General features: G+C 31.1%; 1 protein-coding gene and 1 long non-coding RNA gene across 2 annotated transcripts in view; one reads left to right on the top strand and one right to left on the bottom strand.

The window, feature by feature from the left end:
- nAChRalpha7 (nicotinic Acetylcholine Receptor alpha7) overlaps positions 1-18,088 on the top strand; it is a 530,333-nt gene extending 512,245 nt beyond the window's left edge. The window contains exon 9 of the mRNA XM_072546893.1: positions 17,491-18,088. Coding sequence (XP_072402994.1) covers positions 17,491-17,794 — 304 coding nt within the window. The 3' untranslated portion in view covers positions 17,795-18,088. The remainder of the gene's footprint in view (positions 1-17,490) is intronic.
- LOC140452565 (uncharacterized) lies at positions 4,441-5,990 on the bottom strand. Its single transcript, XR_011952213.1, has 3 exons — positions 5,550-5,990; positions 5,412-5,496; positions 4,441-5,357 (listed from the first exon to the last, which is right to left on the bottom strand). It is a non-coding gene; the product is annotated as an uncharacterized lncRNA (long non-coding RNA).
- Positions 18,089-20,922: the final 2,834 nt, after the last annotated feature.

The following is a 20,922-nucleotide window of genomic DNA, read 5'->3' as shown; positions in this document are numbered from 1 at the left end:
GGGCTATGATGTATCGTTTATGTGAAATAATTACATGCTGTAAACTCCGATTTTAACACATTTATGTAAAAATTTTCAAATCGGTATGATGTAAGAACTACGTATAACGGGTTGCCTACCTTGATATGTAATTTATCTATATGTAAATGTAATTTTTAAGCTGTCTAAAATTAGGTGCCGTTTTCGCTCTTAGTTAGGTTATGTTATTGTATGTAATTTGTGGAAACAAGTTACTATTTTTTTATAATTATAATAAAATAAACTAATGGCTTCAATTAAAAAGAAAACAACCAGGAAACAATTGTAAGTGATGTTAGACTTCATAAAAATAAATAGTGCTTACTGGCAAAATAGTCAAGGAAGGCTAAAAAAAGTAGCCCAATTGTGAGAGGAATTTGCTATCATGGTAAATACAGTAGATGGTGGCCCTAAAAAACAGGAGAACAATGAAGACATGTAAGAAGATTAATTTCTGTTACTATCAAATTTAATAAATGCTAAATTTTTAGGTGTTCAATGAGTGGAAGATTTTGCAACTCATTTCAAAGATTCATCTTGGGGAGCCCCAGATTATAAATACATTGAAGTTTAAAAGTAAAGATTAATTATTGATGTATTATGTTTATTATGGTGTATAATATTTTTCAGAAGGAAAAGGAAGTCAACCTGTAAAAATTAAAAATGCAATAGTTTTATTTAAAATTCTATAAACATATCCTTTATAAAATTATATTTCAATTATGGAATAAACTGAATATAAACATTTTTATTTAACAATTTTATAACTCAAAATTGTTTAGCCACTTTTTTTGTTTTGTCTTGATCTTTGTGTTATTCTTTTTGATTTTGTAACTAATTGTAACATAAATATGTACCTACATATTATGAAATATACTAATTATAAACACTTTTATTTAACAATTTGTTTTTATTTTTTTTTATTTTACAACACGGAAGTTTGCAGGAATAATACTTTCATATTCTCTAAGGGTTATGAGCACATTTGGACCATTTTATAATATATTTTAGTTTGTTTTACCATTATCATTAGTCAACATCAATGCAACACAGGAATATATGTTTCCAGCTTTAACAGAGCTGTAATGTAAAACCCTGTGCTTGTACAAATAATTCTTTAGGACAATCCTCCATTCACCCCTGTGTCTACCAACTCTTCTCTACATTCTAACTCCAATAGATTTTAAATCATCCTCTAAATTGTCTTGATACCTAAGTCTTGGTCTTCTTCAGCTTTATTGTCCCATCAGCCCTCTTCTGTTAAAAACCTTTCCGACTGTTGCACCTACCTCTTGCCTGATGAAATGCTCTATCCATGTAAGGTATGCTACCTTAATGAATTTTATGTCAGGTTCCACAAAGGTTCTATACAACCCAAAGTTGTAATGCCTGTGCTACAAACCTTGTTCTTTGTAGTAGTATATTTTAGGTGTATTTGTAGGTTTACTTTGTGGTATATTTTAGGTTTGTGTTAATTTTTGAAATTGTATTCTTTACTTGTATGTTTTAATTTTCCAAGGGTTTTAACAAATTTTGGACTACTTTGTAATATATTTTAAATTTGTTTGTTTTAAACTTTTTGCAATTAATTGTAACATACAGGTTTTATATTTTTAAAGATTTTTATTTAACAATTTTATAACACAAAGTTTGTATAAATATAAATCATATAATTATAAAATAAACTAAGGATAAACATTTTTATTTAAATATTTTATAACATAACATTTGCAGCGATAACACTTCTTTATATTCTCTAAGGGTTTTCAAAACCTTTGAGCCAGGTTGTAATATATTTTTATTTTGTTAGTGTTGTGTCATTTTTGTAATTAAATGTAACATACATGATTTATGTTTTTGATTTTAACAATATATAAACATTTTTAATTTAATATGTTATAATACAGTTTGCAGCAATATAATATCTTTGTATTATCTAAACATTTAAAAAAAAATTGAGCCACTTAGTAATATGTTTTAGATTGTTTGTTTTGAGCTTTTTGTAATTAGTTGAAATATTAACATTTATATCACTAAACTATACTAGATTATAAAACTCTATCATATATATTATAAAATGATGAAATATCACTAAATTGTAAAATTATATGACTAAACTATATTTGATTACAAAACTATATCACTATTTATCATTGTGAAATAAATAAATTATGAAAATATTAATAAGTTTTTGTTTCACTACACAAAGTTTGCAGCAATAACACTTCTTATTCTCTGTGCTTCCAAAACCCAACCATTGTTTTGATTTGCCTTCTTTGGAATCATTTCCATGAGAACTACAGTCTGTACTTCATCTTTTTCACCATTTTGGCACCAAGTGTTCCACTATCCCTGCAGCTATTTCTGTTAATACTTTACTAAATGTACTTTGTTCCATTGAAAATAACAGGTTGTTACCAGTACATTTTTGGTTACTTCCATTTCCTACAAAATTAAGTAGGGAGAGAACCTTTAATTCTATTGCAATTTAGTTAGGCTGGTTATCTATTTCAAATGGGTTACTGGTGTCCCGTAACTGACGTTGCTCTACATTTACATAATTTCTTTCTGCCACATCATTCAATTCATTGAGTAATAAATTTACAAAATCCATTTTTTCAAAAACAAACAAGAAGCCAAAAGTTAGGTTAATTTGAATATCTGACAGATCTTCAGGATATGACAGAACCGAAAATAACGTTTTATGTAATTTTCTGCTGTGGCTTGGTCATTTTACGCATAGCAACGCAGGGCATGATACATCATACCGTTTTTACATATTATGTTTTGAGAACTGTAATCTGATGTACGTTTTCTGAATTTTACACTAGTATGTAATTATTTACGTAAATGATACATCATAGCCCCCATTATCCGCTACTCCTTCTCGTTAAAAAGGAACTAAAACTATGAGCATTAAAGTTAATTTTACCTGATTACACAAAATAACAAAAAATGCAACTACTAACCCAAACGCAGAAGAGAATATGAATTTATATGATCTCTACAGATCGACCTGAAAGCATATTTTAAAGAAAAGATTAATACACTATGGCAGGATGTACTGAAGACCTCCCTAACCAAGCTGCACGAAGTTAATGGGGGCTATGATGTATCATTTACGTAAATAATTACATACTAGTGTAAAATTCAGAAAACGTACATCAGATTACAGTTCTCAAAACATAATATGTAAAAACGGTATGATGTATCATGCCCTGCGTTGCTATGCGTAAAATGACCAAGCCACAGCAGAAAATTACATAAAACGTTATTTTCGGTTCTGTCATATCCTGAAGATCTGTCAGATATTCAAATTAACCTAACTTTTGGCTTCTTGTTTGTTTTTGAAAAAATGGATTTTGTAAATTTATTACTCAATGAATTGAATGATGTGGCAGAAAGAAATTATGTAAATGTAGAGCAACGTCAGTTACGGGACACCAGTAACCCATTTGAAATAGATAACCAGCCTAACTAAATTGCAATAGAATTAAAGGTTCTCTCCCTACTTAATTTTGTAGGAAATGGAAGTAACCAAAAATGTACTGGTAACAACCTGTTATTTTCAATGGAACAAAGTACATTTAGTAAAGTATTAACAGAAATAGCTGCAGGGATAGTGGAACACTTGGTGCCAAAATGGTGAAAAAGATGAAGTACAGACTGTAGTTCTCATGGAAATGATTCCAAAGAAGGCAAATCAAAACAATGGTTGGGTTTTGGAAGCACAGAGAATAAGAAGTGTTATTGCTGCAAACTTTGTGTAGTGAAACAAAAACTTATTAATATTTTCATAATTTATTTATTTCACAATGATAAATAGTGATATAGTTTTGTAATCAAATATAGTTTAGTCATATAATTTTACAATTTAGTGATATTTCATCATTTTATAATATATATGATAGAGTTTTATAATCTAGTATAGTTTAGTGATATAAATGTTAATATTTCAACTAATTACAAAAAGCTCAAAACAAACAATCTAAAACATATTACTAAGTGGCTCAATTTTTTTTTAAATGTTTAGATAATACAAAGATATTATATTGCTGCAAACTGTATTATAACATATTAAATTAAAAATGTTTATATATTGTTAAAATCAAAAACATAAATCATGTATGTTACATTTAATTACAAAAATGACACAACACTAACAAAATAAAAATATATTACAACCTGGCTCAAAGGTTTTGAAAACCCTTAGAGAATATAAAGAAGTGTTATCGCTGCAAATGTTATGTTATAAAATATTTAAATAAAAATGTTTATCCTTAGTTTATTTTATAATTATATGATTTATATTTATACAAACTTTGTGTTATAAAATTGTTAAATAAAAATCTTTAAAAATATAAAACCTGTATGTTACAATTAATTGCAAAAAGTTTAAAACAAACAAATTTAAAATATATTACAAAGTAGTCCAAAATTTGTTAAAACCCTTGGAAAATTAAAACATACAAGTAAAGAATACAATTTCAAAAATTAACACAAACCTAAAATATACCACAAAGTAAACCTACAAATACACCTAAAATATACTACTACAAAGAACAAGGTTTGTAGCACAGGCATTACAACTTTGGGTTGTATAGAACCTTTGTGGAACCTGACATAAAATTCATTAAGGTAGCATACCTTACATGGATAGAGCATTTCATCAGGCAAGAGGTAGGTGCAACAGTCGGAAAGGTTTTTAACAGAAGAGGGCTGATGGGACAATAAAGCTGAAGAAGACCAAGACTTAGGTATCAAGACAATTTAGAGGATGATTTAAAATCTATTGGAGTTAGAATGTAGAGAAGAGTTGGTAGACACAGGGGTGAATGGAGGATTGTCCTAAAGAATTATTTGTACAAGCACAGGGTTTTACATTACAGCTCTGTTAAAGCTGGAAACATATATTCCTGTGTTGCATTGATGTTGACTAATGATAATGGTAAAACAAACTAAAATATATTATAAAATGGTCCAAATGTGCTCATAACCCTTAGAGAATATGAAAGTATTATTCCTGCAAACTTCCGTGTTGTAAAATAAAAAAAAATAAAAACAAATTGTTAAATAAAAGTGTTTATAATTAGTATATTTCATAATATGTAGGTACATATTTATGTTACAATTAGTTACAAAATCAAAAAGAATAACACAAAGATCAAGACAAAACAAAAAAAGTGGCTAAACAATTTTGAGTTATAAAATTGTTAAATAAAAATGTTTATATTCAGTTTATTCCATAATTGAAATATAATTTTATAAAGGATATGTTTATAGAATTTTAAATAAAACTATTGCATTTTTAATTTTTACAGGTTGACTTCCTTTTCCTTCTGAAAAATATTATACACCATAATAAACATAATACATCAATAATTAATCTTTACTTTTAAACTTCAATGTATTTATAATCTGGGGCTCCCCAAGATGAATCTTTGAAATGAGTTGCAAAATCTTCCACTCATTGAACACCTAAAAATTTAGCATTTATTAAATTTGATAGTAACAGAAATTAATCTTCTTACATGTCTTCATTGTTCTCCTGTTTTTTAGGGCCACCATCTACTGTATTTACCATGATAGCAAATTCCTCTCACAATTGGGCTACTTTTTTTAGCCTTCCTTGACTATTTTGCCAGTAAGCACTATTTATTTTTATGAAGTCTAACATCACTTACAATTGTTTCCTGGTTGTTTTCTTTTTAATTGAAGCCATTAGTTTATTTTATTATAATTATAAAAAAATAGTAACTTGTTTCCACAAATTACATACAATAACATAACCTAACTAAGAGCGAAAACGGCACCTAATTTTAGACAGCTTAAAAATTACATTTACATATAGATAAATTACATATCAAGGTAGGCAACCCGTTATACGTAGTTCTTACATCATACCGATTTGAAAATTTTTACATAAATGTGTTAAAATCGGAGTTTACAGCATGTAATTATTTCACATAAACGATACATCATAGCCCTCAATCACAGTAGAGTTAATCCAATGCCATTATTGAGCTGAGAAAATCTATAATAATGACATTTTTTTTTAAATTTTTGTTAAGTATCAGAACCAGTGCTTTTAGTATAGCAAACAGTACAGCAGAGAACGTTGTTGTATTTGAAGGTAATTTGTAAGCTTGTGTGTAATCTGATAAGTTAATTGCTGCCCCAGTCTTGTCTTCGTTTTTGAAAGCATCGGTGTAAACTTTGAAACAGCTACTATCTTTACTTAATATTTTAAAAAACTCTTGATTAATTTGACTTGCTAGCATTTCTGACTTGTCTAGGCACAATAAGCTGGTATCAGTAGAAGGAAGGCGAATTGTCCAAGGAGGATGGGTGTGAATTAAGCAGATATCGTAGGTTTCTGGAAAATTGATACCTATTTTTAACAAGTAGGTTTGTAGGCGGCAATAGAAAGGGTAATCAGTTCGATTTGAAGTTTGGAAACAACAACTTTTAAAGCTGTTAGCGAATACGTTGTGTATAACTAGATTATCTTGATTAGATAATACTACAGCGACATAAGAAATACTTAGATATTGTCTTCTAAATGCAAGTGGGATCTCTCCAGTCTCCCAGTTAATGGTTTGTATTGGACTTGTGTTTTGTGCTTCTAAGGATATTCGAAGACCTGTATTTTGAATCACATTTATTGTTTTTAAGTACGTTTTTAGGAGGAGTTGTAAACGATTGAGCCGTAGTCAAGTTTGAAACGTACTAGGGTCTTGCAGATGGGTACTAATGTAGAAGAGTCGCCGCCCCATTTTTTATTTGCAAGTGATCGTAACAAATGTATTCCAAGCATAACTGGAATCATACCAAAGAATCTAAATTGGTCTACATATTTAAGCTGTCCTCCATTTAAATATAAGTTCTTTAATATGAATGACCATTTTTCAATATAATTTATGGCTTTTTGGACATGGTTATGGATGGTTGTTAGGTTCTTCCCTCTACAAAGTATAATTAAATCGTCTGCATATAGCCTAGCTTTTACAGCATGTTTAATTTTTGCCGTAATGCAGTTGATAGCTACAAGAAACATAATAGTGCTAAAGGTTCGAGCGCAGTGGTATACCATTTTCTTAATTTTTTGGTGAGGAATAGACGCCGTCTACTCTTAACTTGAAACTGTCTATTTTTAATAAGTTTGATATATATCGGAGAACGTTACCTCTAATTTTCCATTCGCTAGGCGTTTTTAAAATTAAATATTTTCTTACTGAATCGTAGGCTTCACTAATGAAATATTTCAATACAGTGTTGTTTAATTGCGAAACCGTCATAAGAGAGAAAGAGATATTGGCCTGAATATGTCGGGATCTGATTTTGATTTACTTTGTTTAGGAATAAGAATTATTATTGAATTTCTTCAGGATTTTGAAAATAAATTTTTCGAAAAGATTAGGTTGTAGATACTCAGTAAGTATTCTTTAGATGGGCAGGTGAGGTTTTTTAGAAAAATAATGGATATATTATCTGCTCTAGGACACGAGTTCTTACAGTTTTTCATTACCGCTTCTAATTCATCCATCGATATTGGAAAGCTTATTTCGCTGTTGTTTTGATATTCATAATCTATATTATGACTAACTATGAATGAATATTATGTATATTTTTCTTCATTTCTTTTCTTTTTTAAGAAATTTGGTGAATAGTTTGCGTCGCTTGAGTTTTTTCATAAACTAATGCCAGTATATTTGATATTTTCTTTTGGGATATATATATATTATATTATTTTGCTCTAACAGATTTATCGACTTCTTCTTTTTCCTTTTTTTCATACAGTTGTCATTGGAGTAGAACTGTCAAATGTTAAAAAGTATGTTATGCAAAAGTCGAGTTTTGCTTTTTTGATAGTAAATCTAGTTATAAATCTTAATTGTTTAAATTTCTGAAGAGTTTTCTTAATTTTTCTGTTGTTTAAATTTATTAAACGCTTTTTTTGGATTGTTATATTGCTTGTTTACATTTATGGTTCCACCAAGTAGGTATTTGGTCTAAGAAGTTCGATATTTCCTTATGGTTAATTTATGGTTGGAAGGAATGTATATGTTGCATCCGGAAAAGGTAGTTACGTTTTTAATTCTGACTGCAATTGCCTCGATGTTTGTTTCTAATGGTATTGCTATGCCATTAATGTCGTTTTTAATGTATATCGCTGCTCCTCCGCTGGCTATTTTAGCCTCTTGTCGATTTTTATCGAAACAATTAAAGTTGTTTAGTATGTGCAGTGTTGTTTTTCAAATGAGCTTCTTGTATACATAGAATCATTTCTGTATTTTGAGATCAGTATTTGTAACATTTCTAAAAGAGTGTAATAACCATTGAAATAAACTAGTGAATGTTATTATGATATTAATATGTGTCAGTAGAGGTGTCGCTGTTTGCCTCAATATGGAAGTTTGGATCAATTTGTAGAAGAATTTCGCGGACCCCTTGTGGGTCTGAAGATCCTGTACATTATTCGAAGAAATCTATTGCTCATAGCTTAAGGGATAACTGGAATTTTGGTCGCTAAATAATTCTTCTGTTGGTTTCAGCATTTCCTTTAGCGTGTTTTTTGGTTTTTTGTCTTAATTCAATTTAGTCTTTTTCCCTTTGTTTGTTGGTAATTTAAAAATATTTTGATGAAGGATTATGGAAGAGTAACTTTTAGGTTGTAGAGATTGTTGGTCTGGTGCAGAACTAGGTTGAGGTGATGTAGATGAGGAAGCCCTGATGTGATTATTAATATTTTGTTTGATAAAACAACTTATTAGGAGAATACCAAATATATTTTTTTTAATTTAATGTTTGTATTTTAAGAACGATTTTCGAAGTGGAAACCGAAACTACAAATATAAAATTATTTTAAACTTACATTGTGGCTTATTTGTAACGAAAATAGTAAAATGTTAGTAATTGCGTGATACGTTTTTGTTGTCAATGTATCATCCCTCCCTAATTTGCCTATTATTTTTAAAATTTTCTCCAATGGTACATTGGTGAAAAGACTGAGAATATCCCAGAATTTGTATAATAATCTTTTTTGAAAACGATTTCTGGAGTGGAAATCAAGATGTCAAAAATTAGTTAGTCAAAAATGTTATTTTCATTACAACCAATCATTGAGACCTCCTATATAAACATAATATTTAAATTACACATGCCACAACAGGTAGTGTCCGAACTTTATTAATAAAAATTATGAAAATTATTATCATTCCGCAATTTTCTAAATCTTAAAAATTGTGGAAAATTCAGGAAAATATTTAAATTTAGATTTGATCTTATTCTTCATTCATATAAGTATATAGTGTGCTTTTGCTAGATCTCCTGCTATTTTTACTGCTCTGTCCTCAGTAGTTCTGTCTCTATGGTCGTTTTACTCCACTTGTTTTTTTTTATGAATTAATGTTTTTTCTTTCACATATCCAATGTGTTACATCTTGAAGATACGAAAATAACACCTTTAGTTCTAATAATCTGCCTGTTGAACTCTTTAAAAACGGCGACGATCACCTTTTAAAACACATGCATAAGTTACTAACTAAAATCTGGCAATGAAAATACCTGCAAAATGAAAACTAGGAACACGTAATGTGTATCCACGTTAAAAAAGGAAGGCATGGTGGTGTACGATAATTATGTAAGCATCATAATTATCGTCTAATTTTCTATACAGAAAAATGCTCCTCTGCGTCGTATACATAGTGGAGGGACACCAGTACCACTTCTGATCTAACAAAGCAACAACTATTCAAATCCTTTTTCTTCTTGGGTTTCCTTCTTCTATCGTAGGTTGCTTATCATCATAACTCTTCGTATTTTATTTGCAGCTGCTCTGAAGAGATCTTCTAAGCTGCACTTATAGCATTCTTCTTCGGCCAACGTTTTTCTAACCCTTGATTTTGCCTTGGATGATAAGTCTTAGCAGCTTATACTTCTTTACCCTTAGTAATATGGTCCAAGTATTCTAGGTTTTCTGATTTTAACAATTTTAATCATTTTGCGCTTTTTTTGTAATCATCTCAGTACTTTGACATTAGTAACTCTTTGAATCCACGGCATTTTAAGAATCTGTATATAGCACCACTTTTCAAATACATCTAATTTCTTTATTTGTTCTATCTTTAATTTTAAGTTTTCCATCCCATACAATAAAGTAAATAAAATGTAATATTTTATTGCTTTTATCCTCAATTTTATATTAAGTGAGAATCTTTTGCATTCTTCTTCATCTTCCCTACTGGATCTTGATTTTTTTGAAGTCCATGATAAGTAATCTTTTCTTGGTGGTTTGTGATTGCCATGACAAATATCCAAGGATATTCTGATGAACCTTTAATGTAGTGGTTTCTCAGTGGCAATCACTCGGTGAAATTTTCAATTTTTGCCTTATCTGGCTAACCTCACTTAGTTAGCTCGCAAACCAATGCAGTTGCCTGGGGTGCGTTAAGTGAGCGTTAGATGTCTTATGAAGACTAGTTATCAAGCACCATCTCCCGTTTATGACGCTCGGTTTGGTAATCTCAATAAAAGGTGCTACCCCTATAAAACACAACTCTACACCACCAAATTTTTACAGTATGAAAAATTGTTAAGAAATCACTAGAATTTGACGTCGATAGCCACCACATTTTTGGTTCCGCTACTTCAAATCTGCTTATGACTCCGAAAATAGACATAAATTGCTTTAGGCTATGTTGAAGTTTCAAATACCGCCGCACCTTGTGAAACTAATAGAACTAACACTCGTAAGTACAGACTAACAGAACTAACAGGCGAACAGTCAGAGTCCAGAATAAAATTGCAAAGCCTTTCAATTATAAAAATGACAGGGAGATTGACTATCGCTACTTACACTAAAAAAAATAATTCGAGATTCTCAGAATAACAGGAGCGGTACCATATTTAATAGTAATTGGATATTTAGATGATATGATATCACTGCTAGGTCCAAAGAAGCTCTCTAACTGAAGCATTTTGGTCATTCAGAGCATCTGCACTAAAAATTGGACTAAAAATAAATTATCAAAACACAAAATTTTATATTTTTTTTTTAAAGCGACATCTCAAACGTTTCCAGCTTTCTCAATAAGGCATTAACAGTCGAAGCTTTGGCATCATAAAGAAGAAAAGAGAATATATAACATTTTACCGTCCGATATCGGATTTGCAGATTGAGTCTTTGATTACTCAGAAATTTCCTCATCTTCAAAAAGGCTGCACTTGATTACTCTATTCTTGATCGAATTTCTGATTTCGGATTTAGATCTTCAGTAATCCAGACCCACGTAAGTACTTCATTTTGTCCACTTGTTCAATATCTTCATTTTTATCTGGATCCTTGTTATGACTTTACATCTCTTACTGATAACAATAGTTTTTGTTTTCTTTTTGTTTATTGTTAAACCAAACTGTTCCCTAGTATCACAAATTGTGTTAAGTAGCGTCTGCAGGTCTTTCTTACTTTCAGCGATAATCACTGTATCGTCGACATAACGAAGGATATTTATATTTTCATCATTAATCTTGATCCATTCTGTACAGTTTTCAAGTGCTTGTGTAAATAAATCTTCGGAGTATATATTAAATAGTAATGGTGAAAGTACACAGCTTTGTCTCGTCTCACATCTCTACTTATCTGTTGCTTATCCGTGCTATTTCCATATAATGTTACCAGAGCCTATTGGTTCCAATAGAAATTTCTCACTGTGTTATTATCATTTCTGTCGAGTCCTTTTCGCTTTAGACATTTCATGAGAATGTTTAACTTTGTCTAAAGCTGTCTCATGGTCTATAAATGCGACGAAAAGCTCGTTTTATTTGTCTCGACATTTTTTAGCAAGAGGTGTGAAACTATACAGAGCTTTTACTGCTCCAAAGCTATTACGACAGTTAAACTGTCTATTACTCATATCGGTTTTATACTTTCTAAATTTTCTTGTCTGTATAGGTAACCTTTAAAAATCTTCTCAATAGTTGTGACATTAAGCTGGTCAATCTATAGTCATTACAGTGTTTGGAATTCTTGGTTTTTGGTAGCGGAACAAAGGTCGACAGTAGCCATTCTGTAGCTATCTCACCAGATTTGTATATGTTGTTAAAGAGGATAGTTACTGCGCTTAAATTGTCTTCATCTATAACTTTAATCAGCTCGATGAGAACTTTATCTGGCCTAGGGGCTCTGCCAGATGTTGAGTTGTTTATAGCATGTTGGACGTCAGATTTTAATATTTTTCGAGCTTCCTCGCTATCACTTTGTATTATTTGTTCTGTTCTTGTGTCAATAAAAAGATCTTCATGATATTTAGTTCATACTTGTTTTAATAATAGGGTTTTGTTTTTGTCAATTAATCTATTAGGTGTGTTTGTTCGTAGTTTTTCAGATAACTTTTGCATACTTATGTAAATTATAATGATCACGTTTTTTCTGCAATTCCTTCATTACAATGCATGTTTTCATCATCCACTTTTCCTTATCTTTTTTTACTTCCTTATTAATTTATATTTTTCTTTGTATTTATCTGGCTGTTTGTTTCTATCTTTTCTTCTTTTTTAACTAATTTTCAGTATTTCTCGAATCATCCAAGGTTTTCGGCTTTCTTTTGTAGAGTTTCGTTCTGTGTCTGTAGAATAGAATTTTTGATTTTGCTCCACATAATGTTCACATTCTCACTGTTCTTATTTCTAATGTTAATCTTTTTATTTCTTGATTTATACAAGTTGAAACCTCAGCAAGTATTTCGTTTATCTTGAGCAACTAAATGTTCACATTAGAACTTTAGAATTTTATTATTTTTTTTTACCCTCAGTTTCATTTTTGAAACAAGGCGGTTATGGTCTGATGGGACATCGGCTCCAGGGTAAGTCTTAACGCTTATAATGGAATTTCTACATCTTAGATTGGTTAGTGAAAAGTCGATCGGATTTCTAATGCAATTTTGTTTATTATCCTGTGGTGACCTCCAGGTATACAGTCAATAGGGTGTTGACCGAAACCATGTGTTTATAATCGCCAGGTTTTCGTCTTGACAAAATTGAGCCAATCTGTTGCCCTAGCATTTCGTGTTCCTAAACCATAATCACCTATTATACTGTCCACTCGTTCTTTTTCTATCTTTGCATTTAAATCGCCCATTGTTATTGTAATTTCTTCATTAAATGTGTATTGGAAAAGTTGTTTGAGTTTTTCATAAAAATGTTCTATTTCAGCTTTTGATTTATCTGCAGTTGGAGCATACACTTGCAGTATATTAATGTTCACTGTCGTACCCTGTATTTGTAATAACAGTATTCCATCCGAAAAGGGAACAAAATTTACAACGGGTATTTGGATTCTGCTGGAGATATCTATTCCATGTCCCGAAATTTAAAAAGCATCTGTTCTCTATATCCTTATTTGCCACATTCGGATGGCTTCTCCTTGCGGAGATTCTTAGCACCTCTCAACCATTAATAGTCTGCCGCGGACTATGGTCCATGTGATTGACCATGTGGTCCGTATTTTTCATGGTTATTGTTTTAGGGAAATCTGATGATCTTTAATGTAGTAGTTTCTCGTTGCCTTCTACTTCGTTATTCCATCAATCCGCCTTTGGGGCCAATTTCTCAACCCCAGGACAAAAAAGTGCCCTATCACTTACTAACTGATCTGCCCGAAGCCGTTGGTTAGTTAGTAGGGGATTGCTTATACCGGCAACCACTCGGTAAATGAGTATGTAGATGAAAGAAATATAGTGACCCGTCTGCCTTCCGAAACCTAATAACCATTCGAGGTCGGAAGAAACAAGAGTTAGAGGCAATATAAAATATTAAAGATCTTTCATTCAAGACAAGTTATAAGAGAGTGAAGAAATGTGGAAGCCCTTATGATACGCCAGCGCCAGGTGCTTTTTTTTATAATGTAGACATTCTAACTCCATGCCCTGATCAAATCAAAAACTATCAAAACTATCCAGAAAAATAAATCTGACCGTATATAGAACACTAATAAAGAAAGCGTTAACATATGGAGCAAAAACTTTGTCACACAGACTAACCAAGAACCGCTTAAATAATTTAAGCAAGACATTTTGAGAAGAATATAATGGAGAAGAAAGTAGCAAGGGTTGCGTTTTATAGAACTTATGAGGATCCTAACGTCGGTCGTAAAATTGATTAAGGCAACGGTTCTCTCCTATGATCTTAATCAATTTTACGACGTTGTGATGGCAAACTAGAGAAGACAATGCAATATCTATCGACTTTGTTGTAATATTTATAAAGAAGGCTTTGGATTATAACAAGCTACAACTCATATAATTTTTCTCTAATTTCTGTAAATAACTGTTTTAAATCTTCAATATTAGCAAATTTATAATAACAAACATTTCGTACTTCTACCCAACATTGTCGCTCTCTGTATTTTACGAGACAAATAATTCCTATTTTATAAACCTTGAGAATTAAAAGTGTTTTTTCTTTTTGTTCGTGTATTTATTGGTATTTGAACACAGTGATGGAGTCGATTTCTTGTCGAAAAACTGAAAAGTAAAAACCTAAGCTGCTCTATATATTTACCTAGTTCGAGCTACGGAAGTAATATAAGATACGAGTGAAAAATCCGACCGAGAGCTGACAAAAAGACCAGAAAATGTTTGACGACTAGGGCAATGGATATGGACAGGCTGGTGAACGCAAGGCTAGAAGTTCTTAGTTCTACAATATTGGTGGAAATTTTGTATAAGCAACATATTGACTTATAGCTTTATTGAAGTATTAGAAAATAGCTACTTATGTTTTGATTTTATTTTACACAAAAATTAAAGAAGATGTGTTTGGTAAAGCTGTTGTATCTTTTTAAATTGGTCCTTAGTAGGCAAATATGCTTTAAAAAAATTAAAAATCATAAGAAAACAATAGAAAAAAAAAGTAAGTTTAATTAAAAATATTTTTGTTATCAACTTTTGATACTTAATTACTGAGTTTGTCTTACATGTTTCTGCTGAGCTTTTTTTATGTATTTTTATTCTGGTTTCATAAAGACTTATTATTTTTCTATTTGTCATTATGTAGTCTGTCGTTGATTATTGAGCTTGTATATTCTGGCAAGTGTACATGTATTATGGTTTGTGGGGAAAAACGTGTTTTTTATTCTCACTATTATTATAAATAGCTCAAAATTAAATGAGGTGTTATTTGTTAGAAATTATTTATATTTATCTTCTTAAAATTGCTATTTTATGTTATTTTTGCTGGTATTTCCTACTATTGTAGAATGCTGAAAATGCGGTTTGATTCCTTCTTTTTTACAACCGACTTTTTTAGTAAATTGAGAAGCAGTTCGTTGGCAGAGTGTATACTATTTTTTGCTGTAATTTAATAATTTTGAATAGTGAAGTAGCAGTTCGTTAGTAGAGTGTAATTTAAATATTCTGAATAGGGATGTGGCATCCGTGGGATATTGTGGTTGAAAATATTGCGTATTTATTGCGATATAACACTGATGTTGAAAGTGTCAGTGCAAGTACTGGTGTGAATGTAATTTTTGAAAAAAGTACCCGTAAAGAAAATACTGAAGCACAGAAAATATGTTCCAATATATACAACAATCTTAATAAGAGATTCGGCTTTATTAAAAACTTGTTGGTACAAGCAACTTTTGACGAAACTTGATATCCAAGATACAGTTAAGAAAGTATGGACAGTATGGTGTATATTAAAAAAGTCTGCAAATAATGGATCGCGTTTAATTATTGTACGTAGCGGGGAAAGTGAAGGGGAAAGCGAAGTGAAGGGGAAGTGTATAACGTACAAACCAGACGGGCTAACGGACAACGTCTAGAACTACGGAATAAAGACTTAATGACGGAATTGCGATGGGGCACCTGTAATGTCCAAATCATGCTGCAGGCAGGCAAAATGCAAGGTATCGCACAGGAACTGCAGAAACTTATCACATAGCAGAACAACTAGTTGAGAAACCAACATTAAGAGAAACTATATACATCATAAAATATCTGAAAAATAACAACGCGCCTGGCACAGATGGAACAACTACAGAACTGATAAAGAATGGTTGACATGTGCTATGAAAGCGTATCCATAAACTAATCTGCCACATATGGGCACTAGAAGTCATCACAGAGGATTGGAAAGTAGGAATCACATTTCCTGTATAAAAAGGAGGAGACGAACGACTCTGCGAAAATTATAAGGGCACAACAGTGTTAAATGTCGCCTACAATGTATTATAAGGAATTATATACAGCCGCCTTGAATTATTTTCGGAAGAAATAATTGGTGAATACCAATGTGGTTTCAGACCAGAGTCAACTATAGACCAAACACATATGTTAAGAGGTATACATGAAAAATATTCTGGATATAACATACAAATTTACTTGGTCACATATGGATGTGAAACGTGGACTCTTTCAACCACTAATGAAAATCAAATGAGAATATTTGAGAGTAAAATATTAAGAAAAATATTTGAAGTTCCGATTTTTAGGACCACACGTTGAAGCTTTATCGACGACTCTATTAAAAGGCAATCTTTTTCTAATTTTGAACGTTAAAACTTTAAAGTATTTTGTTTTAAATGACGCTAATTAGATCTTTAAATTGTTATAAACAAAGCTGCTGTTAATTAAAAAAGAACTAACTTCGTCCCAAATTCTCCTAAGACATTTTTTTTCTTTTTTAAATTTCCAAGCTTTCCAAATATGAAAAAAAATGTTCCTGTAGGCAACAGTTAAAAGTTATTGTAATTGTTTATAGGCAAAAAATTGACATGTTTTTACAAAATGGTTTTGCAATATTTAAAATCATTTTTCTTTATTTTGTTTTTTATAAAGTTTATAGAATGGTCCTTCTTCTTTCATAAGCTATCCGTAAAACGACTGTAACTTGATCATTTTCTGACATATATTGTTGGCAAAAAATTTAATTTGGGATAAACAAATAACTTTTAAACAATTTGACCGATTGCTTCGAAATTTTGATCATATTTTAAGCACTACAAGATTCCGTGTAATGTGGAATAATAAAGTTAATTTTAAAAAAAAAATTTTGACTTAGTTAGCAACTTTCTAAGCAACAAATAAGTATAAAAACATTTAAAAACGCTATTTTGAAGGTATTTATATAACTTATAAGTCTATTACTCTTAAATTTGTTTCAAATGCTTCACTTTTTGCTGATCGAAAAAAGGGAAATTGACCGTTTTTGGCCTTAATTTGTTAATAACTAATGAGGTCCAAAAAGTTGACTGCAGGAAACATATAGGTTTTTGTTAGAGAGGTCAATACTACTCAAAACAATTGTCGTTTGCCTGGCCGATTCAGTGTCACGAAAAAAACCTTATTTCCCTAGTCTATATATCTTAATATTTATTTATATATTTACGTGTACTAATAAAACATACTACATATAGCCATAATAAATTAATTTAATTAATCTGATTAGTAATCATTGTCATTTATCGTATAGACAAAACGAGGAAGGTGGAAATGGAACAAACGGGGCAAGTGTTGGCGGTGGGCCGCGTCTTCATGAAACCATCGTAGCGAATCACTCCTGTATCAGTGCCGACTACGAGCTAGCCATGATTCTGAAGGAGATCCGCTTCATAACCGATCAGTTGCGAAAAGAAGACGAAGCAGCAAACATCACAAAAGACTGGAAATTCGCGGCAATGGTGGTTGACAGATTGTGCCTTATTATATTCACTCTGTTCACTATCATCGCCACGTTAGCGGTGCTCTTCTCGGCACCCCATATCATTGTATCGTAGCCTACCCCCGTCCCGTTGCAAATCCCAACCTTACTATTACTACTATATTATTATTATTAGATGAATAGGTATGCCCCGATTTTATGGTGACTCATACCGGCCAATAAATCTAGGGTTGGTCCACTGAAATACTTTATTAGTATCATACACTTAATCTATTGTTAAAGCTCAACAAATTCTAGCTCTAATTCTAATTAAATATTATTAATATACTACAATTTTTTTATATATTCCAGTAAAACTGTATTTTTACTGGAATCACCATAAGATCACCATATTTTTAATTAAAATGATTCTAACTTTTTTTCTGCATTTCTTTACGTACTTTACCACTTATTACAAATTTGATGTATAAATATGGGTATAGTTACTAAATTTTAAATCTTTAAAGGATGTTAAATACGTTCATTTTTGCAATTTTTTTATTAATATAACATACATTGGATATAAAGAGATAAATTACATGAAATCTGTACATTCTGCACGCCACTGTTACAATAGCTGTTCTCAATTTATTGAGGATATTGAACTGCCTAATATATGTGAAAGAGCCGAAAATCGACCCCTAAAATGCATGTTGGAATTCCCCTTATCCATTATCCAGCCCCAAGATATGGACTCACGTCTTGCATTGATTTTGGTCCTATCTGATTCTATGCATATTAAAGAATTTCATTTTATGGTGGTTTCAATAGCAATTTTCGTAAGTTTATAAGTTTGTATTACTAATACAGGGTGGCACACATTATTTTAATATATTAAAATTGGATTAAAATATGTAATATAGCAAAAAAGGGAACCATTTCAAATTAAGAAAACATTTTTGAATTTTGCTTTTGATATATTCGTATCAGGGTACGATCAACAATAAGATCAATAACGTCATTTTAGTGAATATTTCCCATCATTGATGACATCTAATATATATCCTCATCTTATATCTTTCTCTACTCTTTTAGCCACTTTTTATAATCTTCATGAATGTTGATCATTTTAAAAATATTTTCTGCTGAAGATCTCTTTGGATGATGATCTCTTTGACCATAAAATCGATTAATTAGATCCCTTTTCGATTTTAAAATATTATTATTATGCCCATATCCCTATTATGCCCAAAGTCCCTATTATGCCCAAAAACAAAGAAATTTCATTAATAACGTACTATTTAAAAAAAAACAAAAATTACAAATAAAAGAAAGAAAATTACAATTTTTGGTTTAAAAGAAAAACAATATGTAAAACGGTCAAGTCTGTTTTTGAACGAATTGGTAGAGGGAGCAGAGACAATGTTATCGTTAAGGTTATTCCAGTACTCAAAAACTCTATTTGGTAAAAAGTTCTGCCTTGATCTTGTAGAAAAATTTTCTTTATTCAGTTTGAACTGATGACCTCTGAGGCGTTCATCTTGATTCTATATCTATGCAATGATTTTCTCAATAATTTTGGCGACGATTTAGTAATTTCAGGTCTATCTAACAAGATTTCGTTTAGGAAACTTTGATAGTACAGCACAAACATAAGACAAATATATTGTCCACTTAAAAACTGTTTTGATGATGATCTCTTTGTCAATAGAATCAACTAATGAGTTTTCTTTTCGGTTCTGAAATATTTATGCAACCTTTCGTATGAATAATGGCAGTAAGTATGTGTTTTCCTACGTACATGGGAAATACATTGGAATTACCAGACAGAGAAACAAAAAACCAAAGTTACCAAGTGCATATTGATGGTCAATATTTCTTAAACGTACTGAAATATGTAGGTATGTATGTATAACCTATTGAGAATAAATTCTCAAATATACTGTAAGAGTATACAGAGTTGCTAATATAAATTTGAACGCTACCTTGCTAAGGCAAAGCTCAGATTTCGTATCCAAACTCTAAGAAAGACTGCAGTGTCACAAGTACAAAATATAGTACTGAATTGCTGAAATCTGTTAAAGATGAAGATTGGTTCGATAAAGGGTGTAAAACTATAAAGAGCAGAAAAACGATCCATAAAAGGAGGTTTAGAAATATAGAACACAATTAACCGTAGGAAAGTACAAAAATCTTAAGCGAGCAGAGAAAATAATTTTCAGAACGTCGAAGAAAAACCAATATAAAAACCCTCTAAACAAAATATTTAACCGTCACAATGAAAAGACCAACGAAAATTCTGCTAATAAATAAATATTTGAAAAAAAGAGTTTTTTGCCCCAAAGATGAAATTAGAGAAGCTATTTTAAATGCTTAAAAACGCTGACGGCCACGTTTTAAAACCCACGCATGTTACTAACTCAAATCTGGCAACGGAAAATGGCACCCTCCAACTGGAAACTATTAATACTCTGTCCCAATTTCTCAAAAAGGAAGACATGTATAATTATAGAGGCCTACTCAATATGACATGCAAAAGGCTGTCTAATGAGTTATGTAGAAGAATAAGAAATCTACAACCGACCAAATCTTAACAGTGCAAATTCCTAAAAAAAAATTTTATAGTTCGATGTAGATACCCATCATATATTTGCGGATTTTAAAGCTGCAAATAACTCGGTAAATGGACGTAAATTGCAATAGACCGTACCGGAGTTTCAAATACAATCTAAGCTTGTTCAACTAAAAAACCCCAACACTCGCAGGCACAGATAGCAAAGTCAAAGTCCAGAGTGAGATTGATGGCAAGGCTCTTTCATTGTACAAATGAACTAAGATAAAGAGAGAAAAAGTAGTTCAAGATTGTGAGATTAATACGAATGTATTTTTATACGGTAAAATTTTTAATAAATCTTTACAAATGGTTGAATATTTAAATGATATTGACATTGAGACTAGGTGGTCCAGAGAGGCTCTGACTGAGGTATTCGATAAAGTATTGAAAATGGTATACATTATTCACAGTTGGATCGGCTCAACTTTCCACTTAAGACAGCAAAGTTTTTGAAATCTTCATGCACTACATGGTGAGCTCGATATGGGGTTGGTTTCAATCGCACTTCCTTTGTTGGTGAAAGTTAGTCAGAAAATATATTTCTCTGTTGGTCAGACGGCCCCTATGTTTGCATGAACAGAATCAACCTCCATTTGTGTATGCCCTACTTTTAAATAACTTTTATTACTTGTGACATTTGTTGTAACGGC

The sequence above is a fragment of the Diabrotica undecimpunctata genome, chromosome 10 (genome assembly GCF_040954645.1).
Source record: "Diabrotica undecimpunctata isolate CICGRU chromosome 10, icDiaUnde3, whole genome shotgun sequence".
Classification (NCBI taxonomy): domain Eukaryota; kingdom Metazoa; phylum Arthropoda; class Insecta; order Coleoptera; family Chrysomelidae; genus Diabrotica; species Diabrotica undecimpunctata.
The sequence above is the reverse complement of the archived record's forward strand: the minus strand, read 5'-3'. Positions and strand labels throughout refer to the sequence as shown.